Source organism: Oncorhynchus mykiss, chromosome 20, assembly GCF_057628025.1.
Source record: "Oncorhynchus mykiss isolate SJ-2025 chromosome 20, ASM5762802v1, whole genome shotgun sequence".
Lineage (NCBI taxonomy): Eukaryota > Metazoa > Chordata > Actinopteri > Salmoniformes > Salmonidae > Oncorhynchus > Oncorhynchus mykiss.
The window spans coordinates 8755916-8783094 of record NC_143041.1 but is presented as its reverse complement, the minus strand read 5'-3'; the positions used below and the strand labels follow the sequence as shown (position 1 = coordinate 8783094).

The 27179-nt window shown below is 44.0% G+C and overlaps 2 protein-coding genes across 5 annotated transcripts; one reads left to right on the top strand and one right to left on the bottom strand.

Annotated features, from left to right (window-relative positions):
* The first annotated feature begins 674 nt into the window (after nt 1-674).
* Nucleotides 675-7727, top strand: LOC110499206 (FA core complex associated protein 100). 4 transcript variants are annotated; one of them, XM_036956042.2, is made up of 9 exons: nt 675-743; nt 1388-1554; nt 1900-2021; nt 2112-3076; nt 3172-3328; nt 3439-4408; nt 4734-4841; nt 4934-5020; nt 5204-7727. In XM_036956042.2, the coding sequence occupies exons 2-9, from the start codon at nt 1399-1401 to the stop codon at nt 5333-5335; spliced, it is 2697 nt and encodes an 898-aa protein (XP_036811937.2). In that variant the 5' UTR covers nt 675-743; nt 1388-1398; the 3' UTR covers nt 5336-7727. The 4 variants fall into 4 exon arrangements, with proteins under 4 accessions (XP_036811937.2, XP_036811938.2, XP_021431859.3 ...); XM_036956043.2 differs by having other exon boundaries at nt 701-835; XM_021576184.3 differs by lacking the exon at nt 675-743 and adding an exon at nt 1152-1247.
* LOC110499224 (fascin-2) lies at nt 5739-24661 on the bottom strand. Its single transcript, XM_036956048.2, has 8 exons — nt 24481-24661; nt 17171-17387; nt 16844-16945; nt 15871-16597; nt 9774-9930; nt 9032-9153; nt 8716-8883; nt 5739-8525 (listed from the first exon to the last, which is right to left on the bottom strand). The coding sequence occupies exons 3-8, from the start codon at nt 16937-16939 to the stop codon at nt 8323-8325; spliced, it is 1473 nt and encodes a 490-aa protein (XP_036811943.2). The 5' UTR covers nt 16940-16945; nt 17171-17387; nt 24481-24661; the 3' UTR covers nt 5739-8322.
* Nucleotides 24662-27179: the final 2518 nt, after the last annotated feature.

The following is a 27179-nucleotide window of genomic DNA, read 5'->3' as shown; positions in this document are numbered from 1 at the left end:
CACCTGGGTAGCAGTATCACAATTGAGAGATTAGCCTATACGGAGACTACCTAAGACCACTGAACAGTTGTTGTCAAGTGTGGGAATAAGCTTATGCCTGATTTAGCCTAAATGTAACCTCTCCCTTGTTCATTTCAAAGTCCATATGTTCATGACCCGGTTCATATAAATCATGTCAAATTATTTTACATTAACCCCTCCTACAGAATATGCTTTGGCAAGATTATGAGTGTAAATAAATATACAAATATTAATACTAAATGGCAAAGACTCCAGTGGTCATATATAATTCATAGAGTCATCAAACATATATTCTGTTTCATTATTCCTAGTAATATATATATATACACACACATACATACACACACACTACTGGTTATGATTGCAGACAGAACCCAGAGAATTGGATGGTACAATATTGAATTAGTCACATTTTGAGAAGGTGCATACATGGGGGTGTCCACATCACCCAGAGATATGCCCATGCTGTAGAGATACACCTAGCAAACTTCACTGTTGTAGGCATAATACAGCTAGTGCCATCTAGACTTGCGCTGGCAAACTAATCCATTACATTAGCTACCTAAATGTGAAGTAAACTAAACTGAGGAGTAAGAGAGAATGGAGACTTTTAACTTGAAAACGTGCAGGATACCTATTTTTCCGGTTTCCCCGACTTCCGTTTTTTTTTTTATATACTGGGTTAGGCTTGTTCGTGTAGCACTCCTAACAAGTGGTTTGGGGTACGTTTTTTTTGTGCGAGATGAAACTGCTAAAACTCTGAAAGGCATTATTGTATGTCAGAATTTCAACAAGATTTGTTCAAGCCTAAAATGTTAGTCCGTAATCGTAACCTGGTGTTTGTATGTTCACAGATTAAATTTCACGTTTACGTGTCATGTTTCACAAATGGCTTTTCTTACTGATCCTAACGATTACGTACATTCAACCTTTTGGCAGCTATCTGGCTCCGTACATAACGCCTTCAACCAAGAGTTTACAATAGCTAAAAGCTTACGACCGCACTAAAACGTGTTAGAAAATTTGGCGGATGTTTTCCTGCGATGTTGTGATTGGTGGGAGGCTCATGACGTTATACGTCGGTATTGGTGTTTGGGTAATGGGTATAAAAAAAAGCGGTTAGGAACGCTGATTAGTCAGAAACACACACGGAGTTTTGCATCCGTCAACAACCAGTTGATGTTTTTTTTCAATCAAGTTACAGCACTGAAACGACCTACAAATTGGTATTATGGACATAACTAGTTAGTAAATAAGTTGCTGCTATCATGACTTTGACTGCACAATACATTTCCCAATTGTGACTATAAAGATAATTTGAATAATCTCTTGGTTGAATAATCTTTCTGACCTGTTATTTTTCCAGTTCTCTCGGCTATGGAGGCGAGATGTGCTGTTGTTGAGACTTGGGCTGAGTTCGGATGTCCTTCGCCGGGTACAGCTGCTAAAGTGATCTGGTCTGGGGAAGATGTGTTGATTTGCACTGGGGGCGACGAGGTGTCGGTCTTCAACACACAAGAGCTGAAACTGACGGTAAGCCTGAATCTCAAACCATACACTTCGCCCGCTTCAATTAAAGAACAACAGGTGACACATTCACTCAGGTGAATAACAGGTGAACTGATTATTGATGAACACTCAGGTGAGTTGCAGGTAATATAATGACAAGGAACTGATTATTGATAAACACTGAAATGAATAGCAGCAGGTGATACAATTACAATAAACAGATTATTTGTGAACAGGGGTAAATAGCAGGTGAACTGATTATTGATTAACGCTGAAGTTGCAGTAACAGGGGGTCTATTTGAACCTGGCAGTCAAATATATCTGATATTCTTCATGGACAAGAAACACTCATCTTGTCTGTTATTCCAGGCTATTCTTCAGTTCCTGAGTCCAGTGTGTCACATGGTGCTGAGTGAGGACAAGCAGTCTGTTTATGCTGTCTGTGAGAGTGATGGGGTGTACTGTGTCAGTCTACCAACTCTGCACCCTAAGTATGAACCTCTTCATTTGAACTATGGAGACTGAACATGCAAAAATGACGTATATTTGATTACCCTCTCCCCCTTGTCCTGTCTCACCAGGTCTCCCACTCCCCCAGCTGACCAATCCCCTGGCCCTGCTCTGATCAAGGTGTCGTCTAATTCGCTGGCAGCCAGAGACGAGGGGGTGTGTTCTCTGATTGAGGTGGGAGGGTCCGGTGGGGCCTTGGTGACCGTCTCACTGAGAGACGCAGCCTGGTGGTTTACTCTCTATAAAGCAGCTGACCACCAGAAACTGACTCAGTTTAGTCTACCTGTCGTTTCAGTTGGTCACCATGTCGAATCAGAGGAAAATGGTTCCGCAGGACTGGTCATGAGACCTGTGTTAGCTTGCGTTTACAGCAGTGATGCACCACCCTTATCATCTTCATCATCCTCAACAACAACAAAACTACCACGTTTGTCATCATCATTAGGCATCAAACATTTTCTCCTGGAGCCTCTCCTCTTCAAGCTCCTCTTCGGCGTCGACGCTGCCCTCATCAACTCCCCCATGATCCTTTGCGGCCTGCCTGATGGGCGTCTCTGCTCCCTCCCCTTACTTCTCCCAGGACGATCAGGCCCCTGCGTTAGAGTTCTACACAGCATGGAGCAGCCAATCATGTTTATCGGAACCACGACCGGGACAAATGATGGCCCACAGTGTTTGGTGGCAGTAGGCCAATGGGGGGGGGTGGTGCTGGTCAGAACCTGTGAAGGGGGGCCGGAGGAGGGGGGCAAGGTAGCAGCATTAACAGAGGGGTGTGTGTCGGGGCCTGTGGTGTGTGTGTGTGCAGGCAGGGAGGGCCTGTACTACAGCACAGGGTCAGATCTTCTAGCCCTGGATCTCCCAGGGGTGAGAGAGGAAGCTCCAAAGCCAGAAGAGAGCCTGGTGGTCAGCCACGGGGAGAGGCAAGGCCAGGGACAGGCCATGGTGAGAGCAAGGGAGTCTGCTACCCTACAGAGTCCTGTCAGCCTTAATGTCTGCAGGGTCATTGCCCTGGCTGGGCCCTCACGCAATGCCTCAGGTAAAGTGTGTGTTCAGCTCAACCAATATTTTCTGCAACCGATCTTTGTTATCAAGTTTGTTTTCTTTCGGATCGTGTTTGTGTGTGTGTTACAGGCATAGTGCAGTTGGTGGCTTTGTCTCTCCGGGGGAGGCTCCAGCGTTTAACCCTGCCTAAGGGGACAGAGACAGGGGGCATACCCAGGCTCCCCTTATCACAGGTGGGACAGAGAGTGAGGGACCTCCTTGCAGCCATCGGAGATGTGTGTGAGAGGTGAGGACGCATGCAGTAGATTTGATGGTAGATCTAACATGTTTTATTCAGATGAATAGTACTTATTTAACATGTTAATTTACTTGTATGTGCTCTTGCTTGTCCCACAGAGCATCTGTGTTGAAAAGCACCATACAGTCCAAAAACCACTCCCTCAGACACCTGAATCAGGTGCTCAATGTCTGCTGCCTACTGCTAGCAAATCAGAACAGTGGAGAGCAGCTCCCGGTCAGCAAGAAGCCAATCAGGTGTCACGTTGTTGCCAAGTGGAGCCGCCTGCTACAGAGAGACTCCCTGAATCTGACCTGTGTTCTGGACAATTCTAGTCCTTACATTCTAGAACGGAACTGGACGTTCTGTGTGAGAGTTCTACCATTATCCTACCCTCTTCCTGCAGGGGGGGAGAACACCTCTCAAACATTCTCATTCCCATTCCAGAAACTAGAGCCGGGTGGGAGAATGGAAGTGTCGTTGCCCCTAACAGCGGCGGGGGACACATCTTTCCCTGTGACGGTTAGCTGCTCGCTCACCTACTCCCTGCAAAGCCTGCTGGGGTCTGAGGAGCTGTCCCGCCTCCTGGCCAATGGGGAGCCGGCATCTCGTCTGGGATTGGAGGGTGGATGGGTCAGTCTGCCCCTTGACACGCTGACAGTGGATTGGCTGGATGCTCTGCAGGTGACTGGGACCACGCCCCCTCACAGGGACCCAAACAGACCCCCCATTTCCCCAGATACCGTCTCGATGGATATCGTTGAGGCCTTCGTGAGCACCCGTCGGTGCAGGGGTTCTGGGAGGGGGGATGGAGGAGGAGGAGGAGAGAGGATGGTGGCGTCTGATGGGGGGCTGTTTTCAGCAAGCATCAAGGTCTCAACAGAGCTACTGAGAAGGACACTAGGACTGGAGCCACCAGGCTCTGCTGGCCCTTCTCAGGGTGTGTGTGGCTCTGTGCTGGGATGGCTGCTGTCACAGGGGACAGGAGAAGAGGACTGGAGGGGCAGAGGGGACAATGGAGGACAGGAAAGCTCTGTGGTCTACGCCCGGTGTCTAGGGCGACACACCGTCAAACTCACAGCCAAAGAGGTGTGTATTTATTTTATATTTTTACATATCATGAAAACATGATTGTATTGATACTGGGTGTATCAGTTGTGGTCCTTTAGCTCAGTTTGTAGAGAATGCCGCTTGTAACACCAGGGTAGTGGGTTTGATTTCCGGGACCGCCCATACAGAAAATGAATGCATGCTTGACTAAATCTCATTGGATTAAAACAAATACAAATTTATTTTATTATATTATTATAGTTGTATCCTTTTAGACTCACTTTAAGGTCATGTTTAACTTTCCTGGGAGACTATTGTATGAGGTATGTGTTGAGAATGACTGTACCTGTATGTTGTTGGCCAGGTAACTGTAGGGGACACCAGTGTTAAGGAGGCTGTGGAGGTGCGGGTGCAGTGCTCCTCCATGGCAGCCGTGTGTGGACTACACCATGCAGTGTTAAGCCGTGTTCAGGTAGGGAATCCCAACGTGTGTGATAAACATTTGTGCCTGTTTGCTACATTCCCTCTCCTCCCTTACACCCTGTGTGTTGTGTGTGTTGAAAGGCTCTTCTCCAGGGTACTGCTAGCACACAGGAGTCCTCTATGGGAGTCCAGGGACTGGGCTTGAGACAGGCCCTACAGCGGGCACAGGTGAGACCAGACTAACAACAAACTACCTGGTAACATAAGGGTTGAAAGAAATACTCAAACACACAAATCCTCAAACACACAAGAAACAGACAATCTGTAGTATTTTCTCAACTTTTCTCTGTGTCTATAGCCTTACCTCTTTTTCCTGTTCTTTATCTTCTTCCTCCTCCTCCCCCCTGCCAGGTCCTATCTGAGCATCTCCAGGAGGCTCGTATCCCAGAAGCCATTGGACTGGGGATGACCACGGGACAGACCACCAAGACACTGTTCAGCGTTTACAGGCAACTCAGAGAGAACCCCCTCCTCATCCTCTGACACCGTTACCATCCCACATACGCTCCTCATACACAGCATCCTCACACACAACATCCTCACACACAACATCCTCACACACAACATCCTCACACACAACATCCTCACACACAACATCCTCATCCACACATTTACAATCCTCTCCGCATCTTCATTCTCAGCCCCACACTCACTATCCAATACATCTCCTGCAAAGGAGAAATAAATGACTGTTTGTCTCCCTCTGCTGTTTTAGTACACAAACAGCATTTATTTATTTATGTGAACGTTTGTAAAATAGTACATAGCAGGTAGGTTGTGTGTGTGGATTAAAATGTACCTGTAAAGTTAGTTAGAACAACGGATTTGAAGAGTCACTTCACTGACAACATTATCCACACACGAAACATAACTTTTACACATCTCAGAGATTATTTTTATTATAGTTTTTCAAAACTTTTCAGAAAAATTAATATTAGAAAAGGATAAAACAAAAGACAAATGAAGTATGTATCATTGCCAAGTGACAGGCTGTAAATCACGAGCACTATACTCTTTCTAGGATGATGTTACTGTTTTGATTGTAGGGAAAAGCCTGTAAAAATCTCAAACGACACCCATTACACTCCTGTATCCCATATAGAGGGCTCCTACTTATCACCTGAAGCCATTACTCTATGTGTCTGTGTTTTGAAGTGGGCCTACTGCCCTACATGGGGAAGAGGGTCATGCTTGTTAATGTTACGATGCTAAGGAAGCTGTCCGCTAATGATGACTCAGCTACGATGAATTGATGACTTTCTGAGTTTATTATTACACACTGTCACTCGCTTAGAAAGTCAGAATTGGCAAAACGACAGGGAAGAATGGGATGGAAGAGTGGAAAAGAACAGTTGGTGAAACCAGAGAATCAAGTGAGAGAGAGGGGTGGAAGAGAGTGTAATAGACAATTGGTTTAAGGCACATTGGTTTTACACCAGAGTGTCTCTATAGGTATTTGTAGCATTGTGTGTATGTTCTGGAGTATTTGTAGCTGCTGTAGTAATAATGTATACCATTTAGCAGATATATTTATCCAAAGGGGCTTACAGTCATGCATATATTTTACACATGGGTGGTACCAGGAATCAAACCAACTATCCTGGCATAGCAAACATTAAAGTGCCATGCTCTACCAACTGAGCTACAGATGACCAGTAGACACTTCAAAACTGAAAACCCAAGCCATGTCAACTCCTCTATAGCCTCATTTATACCTGGTGCGAACATGCGTCCTCTTTCCTGATCTTTTCCACATTCTGATTGTGCCCACATTTTCAGAAATATGTCTACACGTGGTATTAAAATGTTTCTCTTATCCATCTACTGTGACTACATTTCCTGGTCCCTCCCTGTATGCAAATGATTTGACAGCTATTCTTTCAAAATAATATTTATTTCTTTATTTTAAAGGGGCAATCAGCAGTTTCTACATCCATTTTTGGACTTATAAATTAAGGATATGTACCCATTGATTCTTGAAGAACTCCTGAGTGGTGCAGTGGTCTAAGGCACTGCATCTCAGCGCTAGAGGCATCACTACAGACCCTGGTTAGATTCCAAGCTGTATCATAACCGGCCGTGATTTGGAGTCCCTTAGGGCGGCGCCCGGTGTCATTAGGGTTTAGCCGGGGTAGGCCGTCATTGTAAATAAGAATTTGTTCTTAACTGATTTGGCTAACTAAATAAAGGTAAAATCAAAAGAATGAACTTGTAAATGTCTCATGAGCTTAGTTTAACTATCAGAACCCAAAATATAAGTCCTTGCAGCTATAGCTCTGTTTATGAATTTGAGAGTGGTTACATTTCTCCAGCCCCATCCCTCAGCCTTTAACCAAAACGGATGGGGAGTGTGCTTTGATATTGTTTCTACTGTTGATTGCTGCTTAAAGATACATATTGATGCCATAAGTCAATAGTGCCACCTGTCAGTGATTTTAGAAGGCTGGATAATGATGATTTAAATGGTTTCACTGTCCAGAGCCCGGTTTCCCAAAAGCACCTTGAGGCCTAAGTTCATTGTTAGAACCATAGGATCCTAAGTTGAACTTAGCCTTAAGATGCTTTTGGGAGACCAGGCCCAAATCCGTTTACACTTGTAAGATATCAGACCCACAATGTGTCTTTTAATGCATCCGGTCTATACGATTAAAATACTAATTTTAATACCGTGTATAGACATATTTCTGAAAATGTGGGCACGATCAGAATGTGAGAATGTGGACCACGACAGGAGAAAGAACGCATGTTAGCGCCAGGTATAAACAAAGTCAAGTCATTCCATGTGTATGGAAATGGAAATATCCGTAGTTGTATTGCTGTTGTATCATGAATAGTGTTGTTGTAGCTAAAATAATGTTGCAAAATGAAAACCCAAGCCATGACTAGTCCTCTATGTGTGAGTATGGTACTTACTCTGAATCCTGACTTTTACTAGTAACATGCTAATTTTAAAAAACATTTTTAAAAAACTCATAAGCCTATAAAGCATAGTGTTGTTTGGAATCTGCCGTTGACTCACTGAACAGTGTTAACTCCAGCAAACATGATTAATTTCTTCTGACCAGGCTCTTCTGAGCTGAAAACTTGAGACCTCTGCCTTATTTTAAATGAACATTTTAGTCATTAAGCAGACACTCTTATCCAGAGCGACTTACAATTAGTGCATTCATTTAAACGCATGTCTTCCCTCGACCTCCCCTGTAAAAAGAGTCTGTTTTCTCTTTGTGCCTTCTTCATTGGCTGGCATGCCAGGAGTAGGTTGAGGGGAGTGGCATGGGCAGAAATGGACCTATGGGAGAGGGCAGAAGTCGCCACTAACTTTTAGTCTAGGGTCAGATATTCTTTACCAATCTGTTCATTCATTTTTAGGACATGGGGGTTAGGGTAATCTGGTAATCTGCCCCAATCTGATCCTAGATCTGTGGTTAGGGGTAACCTCCGGCAGGGTAGGAGAGTGGCCCCCATATAGGTCAGTACTCCCAGAGGGCAGAGCTGTCGGGGGTAACCCCGTCGCCCTTCAGCATGCCCCCCTGGCCTCGCAGGTATCTGCCGTTCTTGCCTCGGATGGCGATGCGTCCGTGCTCCAGGAACTCAAATGAGAAGTCATCTGGTGTCTCTCCGTCTGAACATACCAGACCACTGCTGTTCACATACCAGAACCTCCCTCCCTCACCTACAAGGGGTTAGTTAGAGAGAGACAACATGGACTGGCAGCACTATATGAAAGGCCTTTACACGTCAAGACAGATTGAAGCAGAAAGCAATAGATTAAAATAAGCAGTTGCACAAAACTTCTTAAATTCTTCATGAAAAATACATTGAATTCTATGCAATAAGCTAGAATGTGCATATCATATCCTCACCTTTGATGTGGTACGCCCCATCACTGAAATGCAGTGTGAAGATGTCATAGACTGATCTGTTGGCATCCAGCGTGTTGGAGTTCTTATGATGGCAGATGAAGCCGTTCAACCCTCGCAGGATCAGCATGGGACGGTTTATCAGCTTCAGAATCAACTTCTCATCCTCACCTGATCAGGGAAGAGAGGGTGGGGAAAGAGAGGGAAGGAGGAGGAAGAGGTAGAGGTAGAAATTAAGGAGAGAGGAAGGAATATTAGGTTTAAAAAGCATAAGAACCATGGAACCCACTCACCCACTTAAAGACAAAAAAACACTTACCTATGGAGTCGCTGACGGCTGCTAGCTGACCGTTCTTCTTGGTGCAGATGTATTTCCCGTTACTGGCTCTTAGTGCCACCCTGCGGCCCATCCACTCCACTGCAAACATGGTGTTGGCAGACCTGGATAATAAATGGTTAGGGTTGTGACTGGAGCTAGGGTTAGTGTTGTGACTGGAGCTAGGGTTAGTGTTGTGACTGGAGCTATGGTTAGTCTTGTGACTGGAGCTAGGGTTAGTGTTGTGACTGGAGCTAGGATTAGGGTTGTGACTGGAGCTAGGGTTAGTGTTGTGACTGGAGCTAGGGTTAGTGTTGTGACTGGAGCTAGGGTTAGTGTTGTGACTGGAGCTAGGGTTAGGGTTGTGACTGGAGCTAGGGTTAGTGTTGTGACTGGAGCTAGGGTTAGTGTTGTGACGAGCTAGGGTTAGTGTTGTGACTGGAGCTAGGGTTAGGGTTGTGACTGGAGCTAGGGTTAGTGTTGTGACTGGAGCTAGGGCTAGGGTTGTGACTGGAGCTAGGGTTAGTGGTAGGGGTTAGTCTTAGGTTTAGAGCATGTGTCAAACTCATTCCACGGAGGGATGAGTGTCTGCGTGTTTCCGCTCCTCCCTTGTACTTGATTAATGAATTAAGGTCACTGATTAGTAAAGAAATCTCCACACCTGGTTGTTTAGGTCGTAATTGAAAGAAAAAAACAAAAACCTGCAGACACTAGAGTTTGACACCTCTGGTTTAGAGTTAGTTACCTCTCTGTGGCCGTAGTCTGGATGCCTCCGTGGGCCACCAGGGCCCAGTATTTCCCCTCGTTGGTCCGAAACAGACACTTCCTGCTCTCCTTGTCAATCTCCATCTGGAACGTCTCCAGGTCCGTCTCGTCCTCCTGGTTTGCCGAGATACTCACACCTGGGAGGGGCCAGAGGTGTGAGGTCAGTCAAATTCAGTTCATGGTATGTTCAGTTCGAAATCAATCCAAGTTTTATTGATACTCATAACTGTCAATACAGGCTGTCTGAAATCCGTGGGCACGCACATTTACACACTCACACATGCATGCCCTTATACACCCACATGTGGATGGCCCGTAACCCACCATAATGTCAAAGACCTCTGTCCATTATGCAGAATACAAATAGCATTAACATTAATTAAAGACACAGGCATGCACGCAGACAGGCAGGCAGATTCTACCAACCCCTTTACTAACAGTCTTCTGCACTAGGGTCCTCCTTAGTTACATTCAACCCAGCTTTCTAAAGCAACTATTGGCTTAGTCTAAAAAAAACTATTCTCTATCTTATCACCAGGGCTTGTGTTTCTGTTTGATCAGATTCCCCTCTCATCTCAGCACTGCTTCACGCTTTATTGTCCAATTTCATGTGTGTGTGTGTGTGTGTGTGTGTGTCCATTTCACACCACACCATCACCATAACAGTCTGCTGAGCTCAGCTGTGATCAGACTACAGCCCATCTAAGAGAGAAAGAGGAGAGAATGAGAGAGAGGAAGAAGACAGGAAATCAGGGGGTATCAATGGAACGTTTAATACCTCAGGGGGTATCAATAGAAGGTTTTATAACTCAGGGGGTATCAATAGAAGGTTTTATAACTCAGGGGGTATCAATAGAAGGTTTTATAACTCAGGGGGTATCAATGGAACGTTTAATACCTCAGGGGGTATCAATAGAAGGTTTTATAACTCAGGGGGTATCAATAGAAGGTTGTATAACTCAGGGGGTATCAATATAAGGTTTTATAAATCAGGGGGTATCAATAGAAGGTTGTATAACTCAGGGGGTATCAATAGAAGGTTTTATACCTCAGGGGGTATCAATAGAAGGTTTTATAACTCGGGGTATCAATGGAACGTTTAATACCTCAGGGGGTATCAATAGAAGGTTTTATAACTCAGGGGGTATCAATGGAAGGTTGTATAACTCAGGGGGTATCAATAGAAGGTTTTATAACTCAGGGGGTATCAATAGAAGGTTTTATAACTCAGGGGGTATCAATAGAAGGTTTTATAACTCAGGGGGTATCAATAGAAGGTTGTATAACTCAGGGGGTATCAATAGAAGGTTTTATAAATCAGGGGGTATCAATAGAAGGTTTTATAACTCAGGGTATCAATAGAAGGTTTTATACCTCAGGGGGTATCATTGGAAGGTTTTATAACTCGGGGTATCAATGGAAGATTTTATAACTCAGGGGGTATCAATGGAAGGTTTTATAACTCGGGGTATCAATAGAAGGTTTTATAACTCAGGGGGTATCAATATAAGGTTTTATAACTCAGGGGGTATCAATAGAAGGTTTTATAACTCGGGGTATCAATAGAAGGTTTTATAACTCAGGGGGTATCAGTGGAAGGTTTTATAACTCGGGGTATCAATAGAAGGTTTTATAACTCAGGGGGTATCAATGGAAGATTTTATAACTCAGGGGGTATCAATGGAAGGTTTTATAACTCAGGGTATCAATGGAAGGTTTTATAACTCAGGGGGTATCAATGGAAGGTTTTATAACTCGGGTATCAATAGAAGGTTTTATAACTCGGGGTATCAATGGAAGGTTTTATAACTCAGGGGGTATCAATAGAAGGTTTTATATCTCAGGGGGTATCAATGGAAGGTTTTATAACTCAGGGGGTATCAATAGAAGGTTTTATAACTCAGGGGGTATCAGTGGAAGGTTTTATAACTCAGGGGGTATCAGTGGAAGGTTTTATAACTCGGGGTATCACTAGAAGGTTTTATAACTCAGGGGGTATCAATGGAAGGTTTTATAACTCAGGGGGTATCAATAGAAGGTTTAATACCTCAGGGGGTATCAATAGAAGGTTTAATACCTCAGGGGGTATCAATAGAAGGTTTAATACCTCAGGGGGTATCAATAGAAGGTTTAATACCTCAGGGGGTATCAATGGAAGATTTTATAACTCAGGGGGTATCAATGGAAGGTTTTATAACTCGGGGTATCAATAGAAGGTTTTATAATTCAGGGGGTATCAATGGAAGGTTTTAAAACTATCTGATACTGCATCTATCTGATATCTTGAAAGGCATTGCTGACACTACAGTTGGTCAATCATACCAAATGGTGCACACTGACTGCTACATAGCCTAGGGCAATGGTTTTCAAACCTCTCCTCAGGGATCCCCAGACGTTTAGCAATTTTGTTGTAACCCTGAACTAGCTGAGCTGATTCACTTAAGGTCTAGCTGTGGATAGTTAAAATACATTAAACGTTTGTGGGTCCCCAAGGAGAGGTTCAAAAATCACTAGCCTAGGGTAGAGTGTGCTAGTCTACACTCTTAGAAAAAAAGGTTATGTCTAGAACCTAAAAGGGTTCTTCGGCTGTACCCATAGGAGAACCCTTTGAATAACTATTTTTGGTTCCAGGTAGAACTTTTTTGTTCCAGGTAGAACCAAAAAGGGTTCTACCTGGAACCGAAAAGAGTTCTCCAGCCGAAGAACCCTATTGGAACCCTTTCTTCTAAGAGTGTAGTGTAAGGTTTAAAACAGACCGCAGACCCATCTCCAATTCCTGGTGTTGGCCTACCTGGAAGCCCGCCCACCTGCCTGCCCACCCAAAACTGGATCAGGCACGACTAATACATCAGAGAGTCGCTCTGCCATCCATTATTAATGATGCCACAGCCCACTGTCCCTCTCTTCCTCTCTCTAATCCCTCTCTCTCTCCCCTTTGTATCTTTCTCACTTGCTCTCCTCCATTGCTATTCTCATTTTTTCTCTTTCTCTTTGTTTATTTCACTGCATCCTTTATCTGTCTATCAGACCGTAGCGGGATGATGTGTGTGTGTGTGTGTGTGTGTGTGTGTGTGTATTTGAGCGTTCGTCTCTCTTACAATTTCTTCCCAGACCAGATCGATGTACCCGAGGGAGTAGAGAGGTGACGACAGACATGATAACAGATCTGACCCACACACACACACACACACACACACACACACACACACACATGGACACACACACACCACATGGGCACTTTAATAGAAAGAGAGTGGGAAGGCAGTAGAGAGAAAGAGAGAGAAGTATCAAGTCAGTTTCTGAGCCTAGTTGTGTCTGTAAACTATCTGACGGTGACACGTCTGCTCTTCAGGGAGAACTGGCAGTCCTGTTGATTTATGTGCGAACACATAGAGAAGGTGACTTCTTCTATATCTGACTATGCTCTCCGCTCTCTCTCTCTTACTCCTCCTCATGTACTTTCACAACCACTCTCCGCTCACTTTCCTCTATTTCTTCTTTTCCCATCACTCTCCCTATATACGCTTTCCCCTTCCACCCTTCTCCTCCTGTCTACCTCACGAACCCTCTCTCCCCACCCTCTCCCCTGGCTGTTCCCTATAGTCTTTCCCTTTCCTCTCCTCCATTAACTCTTTTTTCCTCACTTGCCCTTCCCTCTCCTCCTTTATTCTCTTCGCAGCTCTCTCCCTGGGTCGCCCTCTCAACCTCCTTTATCTCCATCCCTGGGCTGGGGTCTGTGGCTGACTGACTGACCCAGTTGTCTTTCTGATTTGTGGGCTGAGTTGCTATGGGCTATGCCCCTGGTGTGCTGTTGGCCAGAGACCCATAGAGTTAGAGTAGGGCTTGGGTTTCTGAAAACAGACTCCCCGCCTTCAATGAACAACCGCCCTGGCACTATCAATTATTTAACACACTCTGCACCTCATCACTCACCAATACAGGAGTGTTTGTAAAAGAGAGAGAGAGAAAGAGAGAGACAAAGCTTGTGTTTGTGAAAGAGAGAGTGTGTGTAATGCATGTTTGTAGGTACAAGATGGAGAGGGAGAGAAAGTGTGTGAGTGCATGTGTGTCTGTGCACTTGTCGTCTGAGTGTGTGTGTGTGTGTGTGTGTGTGTGTGTGTGTGTGTGTGTGAGAGAGAGAGAGAGAGAGAGAGAGAGAGAGAGAGAGAGAGAATGAGAGTGGAAAAAGTAAGTGTAAGGAAATGTTTTGTGTATCCTGTTTGAGTGTCTTTCAGCACTAGCAAAGAGGTGTGTCACCGCCCTTTCTTCCCTGCCCTCATGAGGTTTCCTGTACCCCTCAGGCCTCGAGGTAATCACTTTCTGCTCGTCTCACTCAGTCATTTGGTTATTGCAGATCGTAGTGCTAACCAGGAACAATGAGCCACAGCTACAGTTACAACCCTCAGGTTAGAGTAACACTACTCCTCAGACAAGAATATTCACCAAAGACCACAGCATCAAACACACAGACGATACACAGAACACTCTAGAGATTCTAGGAAAAGATTCCCTCTCGATGAGATTCTAATAACACTGTAGATTCTGGAGTCAGTTACCTGGTCTATGACATTATCATAGACCCGGTAACTGATTCCAGAATTGTTTGTGGCTCGGGCAATGGGAAAGAGGCACAAGTTACTACATTATCATATTATACAGTGATGCTGACACTATTAATCAGTAACACACTTTTCACAGTGGTCGTGCATGCAGGTTAGGCCAGAGATTAAGTCTACACAGTACATAAACTGCACTGGAATAATCAGCCATTATAATTTGCCAATCTCATTCCCACTGACCTGGTGACATGTTTTCTGAGCCTGAAATACAAAAAGACTACTATGCTGCGGAGGGGTTTAAGCTACTGTTAGGAGGCAGTGGAATGATACTACAACACTGGAACTTCCCTTTTAACAATACAATAATGATCTGTTAGAAATTGAACAAACGATCAACGCATGCACAAACATGACAACATATCAGTATTTATGCTGCAGTAGTTTATGTGTCGGGGGGTCAGTTTGTTATATCTGGAGTACTTCTCCTGTCTTATCCGGTGTCCTGTGTAAATTTAAGTATGCTCTCTCTAATTCTCACTTTCTTTCTCTCTCTCGGAGGACCTGAGCCCTAGGACCATGCCTCAGGACTACCTGGCATGATGACTCCTTGTTGTCCCCAGTCCACCTGGTCGTGCTGCTGCTCCAGTTTCAACTGTTCTGCCTGTGGCTATGGAATCCTGACCTGTTCATCGGATGTGCTACCTGTCCCAGACATGCTGTTTTCAACTCTCTAGAGAAAGAAGGAGCAGTAGAGAAACTCTTAATGATCGGCTATGAAAAGCCAACTGACATTTACTCCTGAGGTGCTGACTTGCTGCACCCTCGACAACTACTGTGATTATTATTATTTGACCATGCTGGTAATTTATGAACATTTGAACATCTTGGCCATGTTCTGTTATAATCTCCACCCGGCACAGCCAGAAGAGGACTGGCCACCCCTCATAGCCTGGTTACTCTCTAGGTTTCTTCCTAGGTTTTGGCCTTTCTAGGGAGTTTTTCCTAGCCACCGTGCTTCTACACCTGCATTGCTTGCTGTTTGGGGTTTTAGGCTGGGTTTCTGTACAGAACTTTGAGATATCCGCTTATGTACGAAGGGCTACATAAATACATTTTATTTGATTTGATATCAACTGCGTTCCTCTCGTCTTTGAGGAAACACCCAACCTCAGACAACATGATAAGGAATCTGAAGACTACATTACCCATAATTATGGAACAGTCTTTATCGGCTGTCAATCATCCATATCGAATGACAGTGGTGAAGGTCCATGCATATTCAATACGGCTGCTAATGTATTTTCTGTACATCTGAAAGCTCAGTTACCACAGTAGGTATCAAGTGGTACGAGAATATGAGGTAGTAGTAGTAGTAGTAGTAGTTGAGTAGTTTTAGAAGTGACACATGAGGAGAGGGAGAGAAAACAAAAAAAGAGAACAAAAGAAGTGTATACTGTATATTTATGCGTGTGTGACATCTATGTTCATACTGTGTTTTGTCTACTGTGTGTGTCTTACGTTGCCGTATAGACACGTATTTCCCATTGGCTGCCATCAGCACCACCTGAGGGTGGCTCTCCTCCAGGTCAAACAGCTCGTCCTTCCCCGGCTTGCTGCACCTGCCAGACCTCAGTGTCCCCGTGGGGCCCATGGGACTCAGGTACTTCCCCTCACAGTCCTTAAACGCCAGCTTCCCACACTTCAACTCCAGCGTGTACCCCGTGCCCTGCCCGCTCTCCGCTGACAGCTTCCCGTCGTTGACAAGGTAACGGCTGTCACAGGTCTTGAGCCGGTACTTCCCCTCCAGGTAGACGAGCGTCAGGAGCGCCGCCACGCCCCATGGAATGTTCCGGTCCACAGCGATCTCGCCGTCGTCGGGTGACAGGTGGGCATAGCGCTTGCGGGCGACACTAAGCAGGTTGGCCTGCGGGTGGAGCGCCAGGTGCACCGCCCATAACTCTGCCTCTGTGATAACTTGGGCGAAGCAGGACAGGTAGTCCCGGGAACCTCCGAATAACCTCAGGTAGGGTTCCGACTGAAGTGCCCAGCGGCCGTCTGACTGGGCAGCGATCAGGAAGCGGCAGTCTGTGTTCCGGCCCTCGGCCTCGCAGGTGACCTTGCCATCCTTGTCGGAAGCCAGGTAGCGGCCCAGATGGCTGCGGAGGTAAACCACCTGGGGGTCCTGGGGGTCCTGCTCTAATGTCCACACCTGCTTCCTCTTCAGACTCGGGGCCGACGCATTCACCTGATGGAGGAGAGATCACTGTCAAGAGCACTGGGAATAGACCGTTTTCACTTGTCTACCTAAAACACCTTCCCTCTTCCCCTGTCTTCACCCTTTCTAACTCTTTCCTGCTTTAGATAAACTTATTTGGCATCTACTCTACTCTGGCATGAAAACTACAAAGGAGTTGGCTAAAGCAGGACCAGACTGGTACCAGTCTAGACAGGAACACAGTAAGACTAAGCTGTGTCAGATGAGGTATCTCACCTTGAAGCCAAAGGCCTCTGCGGTGAGGTAGCGACTCTCGTGGTTGATCAGACCAAACTGCAGCTTCAGTGGACAGTTTGTACCGTTAGTGGGCATCCTGGCCTGGGGGAAGGAAGAGGAGGAGGGATGGGAGGAAGAAGAATGTGTGGCGGAGGGGAAGAGTGGGGAGGGGAGGGCATGGGGGTATGAATGACAAGTATGAGGTGAGGTTAAAAGGGTGGGCAGAATTAGGAAATAAAATATGAGAAGAAATCAATGAGGAAGGTAGCTATAATGCCGTGACTTTGTCTTCTACATTTTTTTTACACAGATTTATGATCTACTTACTGTGTTTATGTGGTTCCTTTCTGTAGTTTCTGTGATTCCTATGCTCCTAATTCCCAGATGAAAACGTTTCCTTTCAAATTGCTCCTCTTCTTATTCTGTTTCTCCTCCCTTCTCCGTTTCCTCTCCACCTCCGTTTCTCTCTGGTGGTAGTGAAGGACTCTTTCTCGTCTTTTCTCTTTCTGTCATTCAGGGCTCCTGTTTTTTTTCCTTCGGTTTCCTAATCAGGATTATAGTAATCAGCAGGGCTCAATACTGCAATCCAACAAGTGACGTCACCCTCTCCACCTCTCCTCTCACAATTTCTTTCAAACTACCTCTCCCTTTCTCCCTCAATTGATATTTTCCCCCTTCTCTATCTCCCTCTCTTAGTCTTCCTCTCACTCAATCGTTACCTTTGGCTCTGTCTCACTCTAACGCTCTTCCTCTATGCTTCCCCCCTCTGTTTCTTTCTCTCCCTCTCTCTCTCTTTCCCTCAGCCAGTCTCTCTCTTTTTTCAATTCCCTGTTCTTTCTCTCCCAGTTTCTTTCTCTGAGATTACTGAGCCACTGATCTCCTGACCAGTCTCCAACCTTGGCCTTAGTGACCAGTCAGTAACCCAGTCACCCAACCAGTCAGTCAGTCAGTCACCCAACCAGTCAGTCAGTCAGTCACCAAGTCACCCAACCAGTCAGCCAGTCAGTCAGTCACCAAGTCACCCAACCAGTCGCTCAGCCAGTCAGTCAGTCAGTCACCAAGTCACCCAACCAGTCAGTCAGCCAGTCAGTCAGTCACCAAGTCACCCAACCAGTCAGTCAGCCAGCCAGTCAGTCAGTCAGTAACCAAGTCACCCAATCAGTCAGTCAGTCAGCCAGTCAGTCAGTCAGTCAGTCAGTCACCAAGTCACCCAACCAGTCAGTCAGTCAGTAACCCAGTCACCCAACCAGTCAGTCAGCCAGTCAGTCAGTCACCAAGTCAGTCAGTCAGTCGGCCAGTCACCCAGTCAGTCAGTCAGTCGGCCAGTCACCCAGTCAGTCAGTCAGTCAGTCGGCCAGTCACCCAGTCAGTCAGTCAGTCAGTCACCCAGTCAGTCAGTCAGTCGGCCAGTCACCCAGTCAGTCAGTCAGTTACCAAGTTTTTATTTGCTTTGTCATTTTTATTGTTGGGGGGGTTACAGGTAGAATATTCATATCAATTCACACACTCAGTTTATACCACATGTACCGTAGGCTGACACTCAACAGGAAAACTAAGAAATACATACAGAGAAATTATCATATTGATCACACAGGATTTTGTAATAATGATGGGGTGACAGATAGCCTCGAGGTTAGAGGGTTGGGCCAATAACTGCAAGGTCGCTGGGTTGAATCCCAGAGTCGAAAAGGTGAACAAATCTGTTGCTGTGCCCTTGAGCAAGGCACTTGTGTCTCAGGGGGAGTTGGGATATGCAAGAAACACATTTACATTCCACACTTGGGTGTAACAGGACAAATATAAGCACCCCCCAAATGATTATACCCTAGCTACCAGAGAAACCCCTCCCCATACCACTTCTTCCCCGTGGGCCTGAAAGCAAAGAATAAAAAATACAAAAATGTTTCCTTGGTGTTAAATACAGTCTGTGAACAAACTTCAAATGTGTAAATTGATGGTTTGGATTACAGGAAGCAAAGACCATATTTTTCCAGTTATATCTATGGACCATACTTTTTTAATGGCCAGCTTAGAGTATGAGCTTTCCAAATGTTTATATATTATAGAGATCAGTCCTTTCAGGGGAGCCCAGGTCATTTATTTATAAATCCCATCATTGGATGGTTTGGTAGTTGGGTTTCCCCAGCATACCTGACCTAAGTTAGAAATATAGATATATCAAGGGTATGGATTCCACATTTGGACCATTGGGGGGGATTTCCCAATTTCCCATCAATTTCTTGATAGTTGCTGGTTGAAAATACTTCTAATTTGCCGGGAGATTCGGCTTTCTATGGTGACATCACCATGGGGTAAACTGGCTAATGGACCAATAACAAAGAGTTCCAAATCTCTCTGCCAATTACAGCTAGTTCATAGTTGCCCCCTCCCGACTCAGACCACTCCCAGACATTCCTAGCAATATCCTTGCTTGAGAAATAGTTTTTTTGCTATAAAGCTAATTTTGCCAATTTGAATGGAAATCTATTACAATAAGGCACTTAATTGTTACCTAGAAATGATTTGATATTGACATAAAAAACAGTGGTGTATATTCATGGAGGCTAAATTGTCCTATAATGTTTTTTAAAAGATAAAATAATGTATCTTTTGTCTCTCTGTGTTTCATAATTGTCCTTCAATTCGCAAGTGGCTGAAAGTATCTCACCGGAGAAAGCATCTGAGCAAGTGAAACAGTGCCCCTCTGTCTCTGTGTAGCCTTCTATCTGATGCTGTCAGGTCAAAAAGTGTATGACATTGTTGCCGCCCATTGCATTGAATGCAAAGGAAGCCAGGGAGCATTTGGCCTCCCTTGATAAAAAGTATAAAATAATAGCCAATCAGCGTTGAGCTAAACTGAATGAGCTCAACTGTGATTGGGCCTGGCGCACCAAAAATAAATGTTAAGGGAAGCCAGTTTGGATTTGGCTTCACACCAATCACATCACATCGAGAGTGAAACATAATTGACAGAAAAACTTGAATTGTTGCATCTCGTGTTGTTGTCCTCCGGTGGCTAGCAAGCTAGCTAAAATTGTCCCTTTCCTAAATTAGCCATGGATGGAGATAGGGATTTGGACTTGTGGTTTTACTTAATTTTCCGTACAGGGCAATGATTATAATGACGATTCTGATCCAACCAAAAATTCATACATTGTGCCCCTGGCCTGAGAGGATGGAAGTTCAAAATGTAGTTTGACATAGCATGCTAATGTTAACTAGCTGGCTCATCTTTGCTTATGTATGAAAGTTAGGCTTGCGAGCATGCATTTTAGCCAGGTGGCCTAGGACAGCAAAAACTAAAAGTGTGTACTGTATAACAGAGTCATAGACCGTTTTGTCAACATGAAAGAGAGGAGGATGGCATTAGCGTTTCTATACAAGTAGGGTGAGTCAAAATGTTTGTTTCTACTAGCACGAATGTAAGCACACACACACACAGAAATCAGAACCATGGACAACCACATCATATTTAGCTTACGTTGATTGGATTTAAATCGTTTTTGGTATATTTCAGTTGTCACTGCATTAGACTAAGCAGAAGTGATTTGATAATGTTGAAGTTGAAGTAGTGATGGAATAGTGGAGGCAGTTCCTGTTTTCTCTGTGACTTGTGGTAACTCTCTGTGGTTCTAAATCAATAGTTGTTTAGTAGCCCGAAAATAAACATTAACCTGCAGGTCATGCTGCAGGTCATGTAACAGTTTGTTACCTGCAATATGCTTTGTGGACTTGAATGGACAGAGGTTGCTCTCCGGTTTTGTGATGAAACAAACGTGTGGTTGAATTTATCCTGCCACTGTGTCATCTTATTGTCTCAGCCTTTGTTGTAATATGGCATTTTCTTCTGGCTTGGCTTCCACAGTTATTTTACCCACGCAGCGCTACTGATAAAAACAAGTGCATTGGGACTTTAAGGGATCTATCAGTATAGGCCACCTCTTTCAGAGGAATAGGAAGAATCATGTCTAAACCAATTTAGGATGTGGTGAAATGCTAGTTCCTGGAAAAATCATTTAAAGTTTGGTAGGTATAGTCCTCCTATGTCTTTCCCTCTTTGTAAATGTGTTAATTTGATCCGGGATCGCTTACCTTGTTATATACATTTTGTAACCGCACTATGAGTTTTATCTCAATAGCCAGAAGGGGAAGCATTGAACTACAGAAATTCAGCCTTGGCAGTATATTCATGTTGACAATAGATACTCTGCAGGTTAAAGCACCTGAGATGCTAGTCCATCTACTGAGGTCAGGTTGAATCGATTTGAAAATTCTGTAAAAGTTTATTTTGTCAGTGGTTTTATCTAAGAAAGGAAAGATAACTAATCCCAAATATTTTAAATGGGAAATGATTGGGATTCCATAAGTAGAGATGGAGTCCTCCATCGGGGTATTGAAAGACAGTAGGTCTGATTTGGTTAGATTAATTACAGTGGGGCAAAAAAGTATTTAGTCAGCCACCAATTGTGCAAGTTCTCCCACTTAAAAAGATGAGAGAGGCCTGTCATTTTCATCATAGGTACACTTCAACTATGACAGATAAAATTAAGAAAAAAATCCAGAAAATCACATTGTAGTAGTTTTAATGAAATTATTTGCAAATTATGGTGGAAAATAAGTATTTGGTCAATAACAAAAGTTTATCTCAATAATTTGTTATATACCCTTTGTTGGCAATGACAGAGGTCAAACGTTTTCTGTAAGTCTTCACAAGGTTTTCACACACTGTTGCTGGTATTTTGGCCCATTCCTCCATGCAGATCTCCTCTAGAGCAGTGGTGTTTTGGGGCTGTTTCTGGGCAACACGGACTTTCAACTCCCTCCAAAGATTTTCTATGGGGTTGAGATCTGGAGACTGGCTAGGCCACTCCAGGACCTTGAAATGCTTCATACGAAGCCACTCCTTCGTTGCCCGGGCGGTGTGTTTGGGATCATTGTCATGCTGAAAGACCCAGCCACGTTTCATCTTCAATGCCCTTGCTGATGGAAGGTTTTCACTCAAAATCTCACGATACATGGCCCCATTCATTCTTTATTTTACACGGATCAGTCGTCCTGGTCCCTTTGCAGAAAAACAGCCCCAAAGCATGATGTTTCCACCTCCATGCTTCACAGTAGGTATGGTGTTCTTTGGATGCATCTCAGCATTCTTTGTCCTCAAACACGATGAGTTGAGTTTTTACCAAAAAGTTATATTTTGGTTTCATCTGACCATATGACATTCTCCCAATCTTCTTCTGGATCATCCAAATGCTCTCTAGCAAACTTCAGATGGGCCTGGACATGTACTGGCTTAAGCAGGGGGACACGTCTGGCACTGCAGGATTTGAGTCCCTGGCAGTGTAGTGTGTTACTGATGGTAGGCTTTGTTACTTTGGTCCCAGCTCTCTGCAGGTCATTCACTAGGTCCCCCCGTGTGGTTCTGGGAGTTTTGCTCACCGTTCTTGTGATCATTTTGACCCCACGGGGTGAGATCTTGCATGGAGCCCCAGATCGAGGGAGATTATCAGTGGTTTTGTATGTCTTCCATTTCCTAATAATTGTTCCCACAGTTGATTTCTTCAAACCAAGCTGCTTACCTATTGCAGATTCAGTCTTCCCAGCCTGGTGCAGGTCTACAATTTTGTTTCTGGTGTCCTTTGACAGGTCTTTGGTCTTGGCCATAGTGGAGTTTGGAGTGTGACTGTTTGAGGTTGTGGACAGGTGTCTTTTATACTGATAACAATTTCAAACAGGTGCCATTAATACAGGTAACGAGTGGAGGACAGAGGAGCCTCTTAAAGAAGAAGTTACAGGTCTGTGAGAGCCAGAAATCTTGCTTGTTTGTAGGTGACCAAATACTTATTTTCCACCATAATTTGCAAATAAATTCATTAAAAATCCTATAATGTGATTTTCTGGATTTTCTTTCTCATTTTGTCTGTCATAGTTGAAGTGTACCTATGACGAAAATTACAGGCCTCTCTCATCTTTTTAAGTGGGAGAACTTGCACAATTGGTGGCTGACAAAATACTTTTTTGCCCCACTAGCTGAATTTATCTATGATCTTCAATGCGTTTCAGAGCAATTGAAATACATTGTCTAGATACAGTAAAATGTCATCTGTGTATAATAAGATGAAGTGATCAGTTTTAATTTCCTCCCTCACTGATTCAGATTTGAGGGAAATTGATGTTACTGCATTCGATTGAAGAATTTCTTGAGCCAGGGGTTCCATGGATAATAAAAATGGCAAAGGACAAATCGGATCGCCTTGCCTGCTGCTTCTAGTGATTATGAACGGAGCTGAGCAGATATTGCCTGTTATAACTATGGTTGAGGGATTGGCATATAATATTTTAATCATATGAATAAAATTGGAGCCAATTCCCATGTTCCAAGACATACCAGAGATATGACCATTTTACTCTATTAAAAGCTTTCTCTGCATCGAGAGATAAAACAGCCCAAGGATCTGTTGTTTCTGACTAAGCATTTAAGATATGTAATAGTCAACGGAGGTTGTTTTTTGACAAAGCCGCTTTGATCCGTGTGGACCAATTTGACTAGGTAAGTGTCAAGGCGGGATTAAATTTTTGGAAAAGTTTAATATCTGTGTTATTTGCGTTTATGAAAGATAGTGAGGACACTGGGCGGCATCCTTACCTTTTTTAATATTAGTGCTGCATTCACATCCCCAATGAACCTTTGTGAACGGCTGTGTTAATCATTTTGAGCAATATTGGACCTAATTGATTCACAAATGTCAAATAGACCTCAGGAGGAATACCGTCCAATCCTGATGATTTTATTTATGTTACCCAATGCCCGTTTGAGTTAATTGAGAGAGATTTGGGCTCCCAGTGAGGCAGCTTCATCTGTTGAGAGAAGAGTTCTTCATTATTTTAGAAAGGACTTAGTCTGGCTTGGTGTGGATTTACAATCAGAGGTGTACAGTTCTTAATAGAAGTCCTTTCTGTTTCAGATTCAATAGTGGCTATATCAGCTAATTGATCATTACTGCTTAGCTTGTTGGCCAGTAAACAACTGGGACGATTACCATGGAAGTAATGTATCGCAAATTCTTCTCTCTGTCTTATCAATAAATTAAGTTCTATCTTGACTTTGGAAAGACTATTAGCTAAAAAAAAGTGTTTATTGAGACCGCTCTAAGGCAGTTAACAACATTTCTAATTCTGAAATCTTTTCTACCTGTGATTTATTCAACCCAGATGCGAATGCAGTTGCCTTATTTTTATGAAAACCTTTGGTGGCATCCCATAGAAGTCATCAACTGAATTTTTATTGATCATTATGAATTCATTTAGTTACATTTCTAATTTATCACAGAATGTAGGATTGTGTAGTAATGAAACATCAAAACACCATCATATAGCTCTTTTGGGAGATTCTGACATTTGTAGTTGCCAGTAGTAAGCATGGTGATCAGACAATCTCATATGTATATTTTCTATTTTCTTAATTTTAAGAAGGTAGAGGTGTAGATAATAATATAACATCTATTGGGAAGAATGTTTTATGCCTATTTGAATAGAAAGTGTATGCTTTTTTGATTATGTGCTTGCCAGGCATCAATGAGGTTGTAATCAGAGAGCATGTGTTGGAGAGCATGTGGTGGATTGTCGTTGGTCCTTACCTTCTCATTCACTTCATCTCTCTCCCTCTCTTTTTACCACTCTGTCACTTTCTGCCTCTCACGTTATCTTCCGTTTGTTTTTCTTCTCCTCTTCTTTCACACCTCTGCCTTTATTCACATTCCAGTTTCCTTCTTGACCAGAAGCTAGTTTGATCCGCACGTCCCTTAAATATGCACATCTTTTGATTAAAAAGGTTCCACCCTGAGATCTCAGTGAGGCCCTAGAGCGGCGCGACACCCTTTTCCTTCCCCAACTCCTAAGCACCCAAACATAAACCCTTCATCTTTACGCTACAGCAAGGTGGTGGAACGCATGCTTTAGTACTCTTTAGTCTTTCCCTCCTTCTTTGTATCTCTCCCCTCCTTTCTCTCTGTCTCTCTCTGACGTGGCGGCTGTGTATGTACTCCTGTCTTTATCTGGTTTTGCGCTTTATTCTGCTCTCTACTTCTTGCCATGACGAGAGAGGTGGAGTGACAAAAGCCAAGGTAACCAGAAACAATGTGTAGACACACACACACACATACAGTGAGCGTCGGGTAACCAGAGCCCACCCTGTGCCTCTGTGGCAGTGGCCCGAGTGCAGCTCTCCTTACCTGCCTGGCCAGTGTATGGTTACACACCATCTCTGATTCCAAGTTCTGTCGGTCAGCTTTAATGGAGCACGTGTGTGAGAGAAGGAAACAGAGAGATAGAGAGAAGGAGAGAAAAAAAAGGAGGGAGAGAAAGGGAAGAAGGGATGAATTTCAAATAAATGTGAATTTCAAAGAGAGGGAGGAAAGGGGAAAAGTTGACAGAGAGAAAGAAAGAATGGGGAGAGTGGAAAGAGAGAGCAACATAATGTGTCTTGTTCCTATTTTAGTGAGAGCACCAATCATCACGTCATCTTTTCTCCTCTGGTGTACCAACAAAGAGTTGTTGATCAAAGTAGGGCCTGTGTGTGTTAAAGCGTATTTGGATAGTAAACAGACGTGTCCATTCCTTAACCCTTCTAATCCTTCTCCCAGTGATCCCAACCTGGCTAATCTACCACCCGTAACCCCTCCCCCTGACGAGTTACACACACACACACACACACACACACACACACACACACACACACACACACACACACACACACACACACACACACACACACACACACATACACACACACACACATACACACACACACATACACACACACACACACACACACACACACACACATACACACACACACACACTCATACACACATACACACACACACATACACACACACACACACACACACACACACACACACACACACACACACATACACACACACACATACACACACACACACACACACACACACACACACACACACACACACACACACACACACACACACACACACACACACACACATACACACACACACACACACACACACACACACACACACACATACACACACACACATACATACACACACACACACACACACACATACACACACACACACTCATACACACACACACACACACACACACACACACAGTTGAAGTCGGAAGTTTACATACACTTAGATTGGAGTCATTAAAACTAGTTTTTCAACCACTCCACAAATTACTTGTTAACAAACTATAGTTTTGGCAAGTCGGTCAGGACATCTACTTTGTGCAAGACACAAGTCATTTTTCCAACAATTGTTTCCTGACAGATTATTTCACTTATAATTCACTGTATCACAATTCCAGTGGGTCAGAAGTTTACATACATTAAGTTGACTGTGCCTTTAAACAGCTTGGAAAATTCCAGAAAATTATGTCAAGGCTTTAGAAGCTTCTAATAGGCTAATTAACATAATTTGAGTCAATTGAAGGTGTACCTGTGGAAGTATTTCAAGGCCTACCTTCAAACGCAGTGCCTCTTTGCTTGACATCATGGGAAAATCCAAAGATATCAGCCAAACGCCTGAAGGTACCACGTTCATCTGTACAAACAATAGTACGCAAGTATAAACACCATGGGACCACGCAGCCGTCATACCGCTCAGGTAGGAGATGCGTTCTGTCTCCTAGAGATGAACGTTCTTTGGTGCGAAATGTGCAAATCAATCCCAGAACAACAGCAAAGGACCTTGTGAAGATTCTGGAGGAAACAGGTACCAAAGTATCTATATCCACAGTAAAACGAGTCCTATGTCGATGTAACCTGAATGGCCGCTCAGCAAGGAAGAAGCCACTGCTCAAAAACCGCCATAAAAAGCCAGACTACAGTTTGCAACTGCACATGGGGACAAAGATCGTACTTTTTGGAGAAATGTACTCTGGTCTGATGAAACAAAAATAGAACTGTTTGGCCTTAAAAACCATTGTTATGTTTGGAGGTACAAGGGGGAGGCTTGCAGCCGAAGAACACCATCCCAACCATGAAGTACAGGGGTGGCAGCATCATGTTGTGGGGGTGCTTTGCTGCAGGAGGGGCTGGTGCATGTCATAAAATAGATGGCATCATGAGGCAGGAAAATTATGTGGATATATTGAAGCAACATCTCAAGTCGCAAATGGACAATGGACAATGACCCCAAGCATACTTCCAAAGGTGTGGCAAAATGGCTTAAGGACAACAAAGTCAAGGTATTGGAGTGGCCATCACAAAGCCCTGACCTCAATCCCATAGAAAATTAATGGGAAGAACTGGAAAAGTGTGTGCGAGCAAGGAGGCCTGCAA

Excerpts from the sequence above, each read along its gene's own strand:
- LOC110499206 (XM_021576183.3), top strand. Across the intron at positions 2,022-2,111 it reads CTACCAACTCTGCACCCTAA|GTCTCCCACTCCCCCAGCTG; the intron begins GTATGAACCTCT and ends CTGTCTCACCAG. Across the intron at positions 3,077-3,171 it reads GCCCTCACGCAATGCCTCAG|GCATAGTGCAGTTGGTGGCT; the intron begins GTAAAGTGTGTG and ends TGTGTGTTACAG.
- LOC110499224 (XM_036956048.2), bottom strand. The coding sequence starts at position 16,939 with ATGCCCACTAACGGTACAAACTGTCCACTGAAGCTGCAGTTTGGTCTG. Across the intron at positions 16,598-16,843 it reads CAGAGGCCTTTGGCTTCAAG|GTGAATGCGTCGGCCCCGAG; the intron begins GTGAGATACCTC and ends CTCCTCCATCAG. Across the intron at positions 9,154-9,773 it reads CAGACTACGGCCACAGAGAG|GTCTGCCAACACCATGTTTG; the intron begins GTAACTAACTCT and ends TTTATTATCCAG.